An 8,136-nucleotide genomic window follows, 5' to 3' on the forward strand; every position below is an offset into this window, starting at 1 on the left:
TACCTAAAGCAATCCACAGATCCAATGCCATCCCTATCAGAATCTCAACATTTTTCACAGAAAAAGAACAAAGAACCCTAAAGTTTATATGGAACAACAAAGACCCTGAATAGGTAAAGCAATCCTGAGAAAAAGGAACAAAGCTGGAGGTATCACACTCCCTGACTTCAAAATATATTACAAAGCTATGGTAATCAAAACAGCAGGATACTGGCATAAAAACAGACACACAGATCAATGGAACAGAATTAAGAGCCAGGAAATTAACCCACATACTTATGGACAGCTAATTTTTGAAAAAGGAGGCAAGAACACAATGGAGAAAGGACAATCTCTTCAATAAACGGTGTTGGGAAAACTAGACAGCCAAATACAAAAGAACGAAAGCAGACTGTTATTTACACCATACACAAAAATTAACTCAAAATGGATTAAAGACTTGAATGTAAGACCTGAAACCATAAAACTCCTGGAAGATAACATAGGTAGTTGACATCAGTCTTAGCAGTATGTTTTTGAATACATCTCCTGGGTCAAGGGAAACAAAAGAAAAAATAAACAAATGGGACTACATCAAACTAAAAGTTTCTGCATGGCAAAGGAAACCATCAACAAAACGAAAAGACAACCTAACAGTTGGGAGAAGATATTTGCAAACTATATATCTGATAAGGGGTTAATATCCAAAATATATGAAGAATTCATACAACTCAACAACAAAACAACCTGATCAAAAAATGGGCAGAGGATACGAAGAGACATTTTTCCGAAGAACATACACAGATGGCCAACACATGAAAAGATGTTCAACATCACTAATTACTAGGGAAATGCAAATCAAAACTATGAGATATCCCCTCACACCCATCAGAATGTCTATTATTAAAAGGACAAGAAATAACAAGTGTTGGAGATTGTGTGGAGAAAAGGGAACCCTCATACACTGCTGGTGGGAAGGTAAATTGGCGTAGCCACTATGGAAAACAGTAAGGAGATTCCTCAAAAATTAAAGAAAATAACATACGATCCAGCTATTCCACTTCTGGATATTTACACAAAGAACACGAAAACACTAATTTGAAAAAATATATGCACCTCTATGTTCATCACACATTATTCACAATTCCCAAGACTTAGAAACAACTTAAGTGCCCAGTGACGGATGAACGGATAAAGAAGATGTCGTATATGTATACAAAGGAATACTCAGCCATAAAAAAAAAAAAAAAGATGAAATTTGCCCTTTGTGAGAATATGGACGAAACTTGGGGGTATTACACTAAGTGAAATAAGTCAGACAGAGACAGACAAATACTGTATGATTTCGCTCATATGTCGAAGATAAACATGTAGATATGGAAAACAGATTGGTGGTTCCAGGAGGTAAGCAGGGAGGGCAAAAGGGGTAAAGAGGCATGTGTTTGCAGTGACAGACGGCAACTAGACTTTTGGTGGTGAACATGATGCAGTTTATATAGAAGTAGAAATATCATGACATATACCTGAAATTTATAAAATGTTATAAATCAATGTTACTTCAATTAAAAAAGTAAATACTAATTTAAAAAAAAGGTTGAGAGGTTAACAAGATCACAAGACAGAATCTTCAGATAAATAAGAATGAGAAGGACTCAATGACTTAGGAAACATACTTCATCATGAAAAGTAAGAAGACAAATGAAAAAAAGCAGGTGAAAAGATGTGGGTAAAAACAGTTTAGGATGGAGCCAGCCCTGATGGCCTAGCAGTTAAAGGTCGGCACGCTCTGCTTCAGCAGCCTGGGTTTGGTTCCTAGGTGCAGAACCACACCACTCCTCTGTCAGCAGCCATGCTGTGGGGGTAGCTCACATGGAAGAACCAGAAGGACTTATAACTGAAAAACACAACTATGTACTAGGACTTGGGGAGGAAAAAAAGAGAGAGAGGAAGATTGGCAACAGATGTTAGCTCAGAGCAAATCTTTCCCAGGAAAATAAATAAATAAATAAATAATAAAAATAGTTCAGGATGAAGGAAAATTGTCTCACAATAGCATGGGAACTCCAAAGAAGATTTCTTGGTAGAAACAAATGTGAAGATGAACTAGAATGTGTATGAGGTTCTGCAAAGAGGAAAGTTTCCATAAAAGTGACTTAGGGGCCAGCCCAGTGGTGTAGTGGTTGACTTCACGCGCTCCACTTCAGCTGCCCAGGGTTCACAGGTTTGGATCCTGGGTGCGGACCTACACACACTCATCAAGCCATGCTGAGATGGTATCCCACATACAAAATGAAAGAAGACTGGCACAGATGTTAGCTCAGCGACAGTCTTCCTCAAGCAAAAAGAGGAAGACTGGCAACAGATGTTAGCTCAGGGCCAATCTTCCTCATACACACACAAAGAATGTTTCTTAAAAAAAAAAAAGGTGACCTAATCTCTTGTATGGCCACATTAACCCTCCTTCTGTTTCTTAAAAGCAACACAGTTTCAGAGGCCGGCCCGGTGGGCCAGTAGTAAGTTCACATGTTCTGCTTTGGCGACCCGGGGTTTGCCAGTTCAGATCCCAGGTGGGAACATGGAACTGCTTGGCAAGCCATGCTGTGAGAGGCGTCCCACATATAAAGTAGAGGAAGATGGGCACGGATGTTAGCTCAGGGCGAGTCTTCCTCAGCAAAAAGAGGATGATTCGCCATGGACGTTAGCTCAGGGGTAATCTTCCTCAAAAAATAAAATAAAAAAATAAAAGCAACACAGTTTCAGAAACTTTGCTGCTCAAGCTCCAAATCTATACAATGTCACCTCTAAACGGGCAGAAGGACACCAACCTAAATTGAAATGTCCCATATCTCTGCACTCACCACCTCTCCTCTGGCTTGAGGAATGTTTTGATTTGTAAAAAGACTGCAGAAATATGACAAAAATAAAGATAGAAATTATGTCACAACAGAATTTTATAGTACATCTGTTTAATTATATGACCATTAATGCAACATTTGCCTCAATAATTTCATTCAGATAATAAAAAATGATGGTATAATGACCAGTTTAAAGCTGGTTCAATCACAATTTTACAAGCTTATTTATCAAGAGTGAAAATAGAAGACTATTAAAAATAGTTAAAAAGATAACGTGTGTCATAGTGCTGAATGTTTCTGTAACTGTTGGTAAGGCTTACATCTAACTCTGATGCAGAATTCTTATTGGCATCAAAATAGTTCTTTTCTCAGCCACATGGTAAACACTGGCACTATGAGTCTGGAAGAGACTGGCTATGGGTACCACTTCTCGTCTTCAGCTGGGACTGCGCGATATCAGCAAGTGCACTTTGTATCTTTTCCAGAAGCATGTCCCCTCGATAAACAACATCCTCCAGGCATGTAGCAGCTTCATGGTTTTCTTCTTCTAGCTTATACAAGCTGGCAGCCTTTATTATAAGACAGAAATTTAAAAATCTTTTGAGAAATCAAAAACTTGAAGATTAATTAAGAGTTAAGAAGGAAAGAAACTGCAGTATAAGTTTTTATTTTCAAGTCTGGATGACTATGCAACCATTGTGATAAGACTTTCCAGTGGCAGAAATTCTAAAATCAGATAACTTTTAAGAGTTTTCCCTGTATGAACTATTTAAAAGAATGAATTTTGAATTAGAGATCTCAGGATGTCTATATGTGACTTCCTTCCACACTGCTTTTGGATACGACTAATTTACTCCACATCCAGAATGTCACCCTCCTCTCCTTCTTTGCTAGGAAAAGAGCCAAACTGAGGAAAGCAGGAAGTTCTCTTATAACTCAAAATTGGACAACTATGTATATTCAATGCAGTCTTTAACAGACAACACTAGTTCACAAGAAAACTCCTATTTCAAAATTTAATTTTGGGGGCCAGCCCCGTGGCTGAGTTCGGGCACTCCGCTTCGGTGGCCCAGGGTTTCGCCAGTTCGAATCCTGGGTGCAGACATGACATTGCTCATCAAGCCATGCTGAGGCGGCATCCCACATGCCACAACTAGAAAGATCCACAACTAAAAATACACAACTATGTACTCGGGGGCTTTGGGAGAAAAAGGAAAAATAAAATCTTTAAAAAAAATTTAAAAAAATAAAATAAAATTTAATTTTAAGGTAACTTTAAATATTATAACAAAAGGTATTTAAGCAATCTTTTTTAATTCAAAATTCTCTACCAGCAAAATTCGAAAAGGAAAAGAGATTTTTACCTGTAAAGCAGCTGTAGATTCTTCACTCGGTAAGGAATCTATCAAAACATCAATGTCTTTTGCTGTTCGTGCAATCAGCGCTGCAAAAAGCTGGGCATATTCTAGAGAAAGATATTACTAATTTAGGATTTTAGAGAATCTCAAGTTTTCAGAAGTAGAAATTAAATTCTAAGTTAATGAAACCCGAAAACTTTCTAGAACTTTTTCTGTACTAGGCTTCTAATGATTGAAGTGTAATTTTAGCACACCAATCATTTTAACAGACAAACAATTTTAAAACACACATTTGAGAATTAGCCTTAATATTAATTCAAATTGGGAATTAAGCATAATGTATAACATTTCATTTATTAGGACAATGTGGCAGTTACTTGCATAGTTGAATTTGTAAATGGGATACCTTCTTTATAAAGGTCCCTCAAGTAAAATTCAGCTACATTTCTACAAATTCTCCTCTAAGGGAATAACAATCTGTTACATGACATGAACAGAATTATGAGATGTTATGTAAATTGACTGTAACAAACTCATTTCTTTTATGATAAACAAAACGTAGTAATATTCTCAAACAATAACATTTTTAGAAAGCCATAAATAAGCTAAATTTCTCAATAAATCTAATTTTAAAGGATTGTAAGCAATATTGTGGTCAAACTAAGAGAAGCCAAGAAAATCTATTTACCTTCTGTAGGATTAGCTGGTTGATCTTTGTTAATTGCTGTCTGAATATTACTAAAAGAGGCAGGAGGACCACACTGCTGTAATACTCCAATGGCATTACAGAACTGATCTGCAAGCTGGAGGCCAAAGAAAACGAGAGAAAGGATTTATCAATTTTAAGGATTTTATTGGTAATGGCAGCAACAATAAGTTTCTATAATGATCCCTGAGCAAGGGAATAAAACAGAAAGAAGCAATTTTGGAAAAAATAAGCCAGTTACTAATAACAAGGATTAAATGTTTTCATCACACAAAGAAACTAGGTTTGGTATCAATCTAGTTGAAACAGTTAAAAAGAAATGCAAAATAATCTTTCTTTTCTTCCTAAGGTAACAGAACAAGAGAAATATAGCCAATACTTGTTGCAAGGACAATAAGGCCTCTTTTGGAGTAGTGGTGGAAAAGGGCAAATTTGACCATCAGATATCTAAGTATGGCCCCAGGGTAAATAAAAAAATGTATGACTCTTTGTACAACGTATATGATCCCTTTTCTGAGACCAGAGTAGTTACACATACAAAGAAACAGTGGGAAAAAGACTGCACCTTAAATATCCCAAAAGGTTTTTCGCCATGACTCAAGTTGTAAACTCCTGCTCTAAAAGTATTCCTTAAGCAGTTCTGAAGATTGAGAACACCAATTCCTTACCATCTCCGAATTTAACACTCTTATCCTCCCCACCAACTTCTCTCAACAGTCCTGACCTTCCAAACCTCAATTTCTTATTTCCAATCAGTAAATAAGCATTTCCACTAAGTTTCTCTGCCATTATTTGAATGAGAGAACTCAAAGTCAACTGTTTCCTTTTTTAAGTATCTAATTTGTATTGAGAATCTCCTAGTCAACCAGTTTAACTTCAGACTCTTCGTTTCCTTTCACCTTCAAATCCTGCTAACACAAATCTTTCCCTTTTCCTTCCATCATCACCGCTGCTGTGTTAGTTCAACAAACTACCTCATACAGGAATTATTACGATAGCCTCCTTATTGTTTACTGGTTCACTGTTATTTTCACCCTGCTCAAAAATTTTGAGCTCACCCGAGCATGGTCTTTAAGACAAATCTACAACTCTTCAGGCTGTTTCAAAGCTTTCAATAATCTAAGTCAACTCTACTCATTCATTTTCCACCTCTCCTTCATATACACCTGACTAGTAATAAATTCATTTCTGACTCCACCGCTTTGCTCACATTTTGCCACCCATTACGGAGCAGCAGTAAGTGCTCAGAAGCTGTACAAATATGGATTCTAATTCTGGTTCTAGTAACCCGAGTAGATTTTTTTTCATTTTTAAATTGGGAACATTCTCACTTGACAGCATCGTTGTGAGGAATAGAGAAAACACACACAAAAAAACTCATCATAGTGTCTATCTGCTCTGTCCTTCAAAAGCTCTCAAGATCCATTTATTCAACCATATTTATCGAAAATCAACTCCATGACAAGTATTGTATATCAACATTATAGCAATATTGTGAACAAGAACTCCTCATGGAGTTCTCAGAGGGTAAAACAAATGTTATTTTAATCGTTTTACAAATAATTTCAATTCAGGTAAATGCTAAGAATTCTTCTATTTTAGTTCATATCACTCTATATTCTAATTTACCTCAGCACTTACAGCTGAAAACACTGAATTCATTTTAACACCCTAACCACAGACTACTTTTGTATTATTTAAATGTCTCTTGAGTATAAGACATCTTTCTAATCAGACTGTAAACTCCTTAAGGAGTATCCCTCTGTACACACGGCAGTGCGTACATACACAGTAGGCAATGATGCTAGTTAACCTAGAAGCTTCTCTCCAAAATCCAATTATCAGCACGCCTACCCTAGAGTTACAGCCATGTTCACTTTGTCCTTACTATCCTTTTGGCTACAAGACATGCATGAATATGCAACATTTCCCCTAAAATAACATTTCTGTCCAGCAGCATCATTACAATTTGATTTTGTATAACTTCAAAGGAGTATCTCCCTGAGGGAGGTTGGCTGGCAGCCCAGGCAAAGTGACCAAAAGGGAGAATGTATCTCGGTGAATTCACCAACATTTAGAAGGGATGGTCCTCTCAGTCTTAAAAGAGCTTACTTTATACACACAGAGTAGATCAGTTTCTCAGAAGCAGATTCACACTCTTCAAGTGTACAAAGACTCATGTAATAAAAGAATGCCAACTTATCAACTTCAAAAAAACTGGCAAGGAATCAAGTACTTAGATTTTCCAGTCAACATATTCTCTCTCTATAGGCATCTTACCTGGGATATCAAATAACAAAATGACCGAGAGAAATATAACGACCAATAGAAAACTATTTAACTCTTAATGGTAATAAGTATATGAATCCTTGGTTTGCATATACTTTCCACTTAGGGATAATAGGAAAAATAATCAGAAGGACAAAAGCAAGGGGAGCTACTTACAAGACCTGACCTTTAATACGGAGTAGACTTTTGGGGAGACATTAAAGAAGACTTAAATAACAGAAAGATATACGATGATTAAAAGATTCACTATCATAAAAATGTCGGTTTTCCCCAAAATGACTTATGCTGGGGAGTGGCCAAGAGATGCAACAAGACCGTTGGTCTACACGTACCAACTAAAATGAAACAGAACTTCTCATCTCACCATCACTCCCGCCCCATCCTGAAACTTTGGGCGAAGGAATATTCTCGGCTAACATCTAATAACAAAGAACCAACCATCAAGAGCACAGGTTTTCCTCCATGGGTTAAAACTGATACGGGGGGGAAAGGCTTCTACTGCTTCTCCCCTTCCCCCAAAGAAAAGAGATGCCATAAGCACCACTGACAAGAAAATAAAACTGTCCCAGAGAACAAGACAGGACCGTGAAGCTTCAGAGTCCTGGTAGAGAGATGTTCCACTTCTCAGGCGAAAGCAGCAGCTCCCTCCCGCGGCTCCGCACACCGCCGGGCAGCCGGCCTCAAACCTTCCGGATCGCCGCGGCGCCCCCGCCGCCCCGAACTCCTTTTGCTGAAGCCCTGCCTCAGTCCGCTCCCCACTTCTGGGTTCTGTCTCTCGGGCCCCTTTTCCTCCCTAGCTTTCCCTCGCGAAAGAAGAAGACAAAGACTAACCGAGCGAAATCGCTCACCGAGTTCACGGCGTCCTGCAGCTGTGTGAGCCGATCCGCCATCTTCCTCCCGCAAACAGGAGGACACTAAGACAGCTGTCACACGCGATTGGGCAGCTCGA

The 8,136-nt window shown here is 38.1% G+C and overlaps 1 protein-coding gene across 1 annotated transcript; it reads right to left on the reverse strand.

Annotated features, from left to right (window-relative positions):
* Window positions 1-2,918: 2,918 nt before the first annotated feature.
* MED21 (mediator complex subunit 21) lies at window positions 2,919-8,136 on the reverse strand. The gene is made up of 4 exons (XM_046676023.1): window positions 8,036-8,136; window positions 4,881-4,995; window positions 4,199-4,299; window positions 2,919-3,403 (listed from the first exon to the last, which is right to left on the reverse strand). Exons 1-4 carry the CDS (start codon window positions 8,075-8,077, stop codon window positions 3,227-3,229), a joined length of 435 nt encoding a protein of 144 aa, XP_046531979.1. The 5' UTR covers window positions 8,078-8,136; the 3' UTR covers window positions 2,919-3,226.

The sequence above is a fragment of the Equus quagga genome, chromosome 1, assembly GCF_021613505.1.
Source record: "Equus quagga isolate Etosha38 chromosome 1, UCLA_HA_Equagga_1.0, whole genome shotgun sequence".
NCBI classification, from domain to species: Eukaryota; Metazoa; Chordata; class Mammalia; order Perissodactyla; family Equidae; genus Equus; species Equus quagga.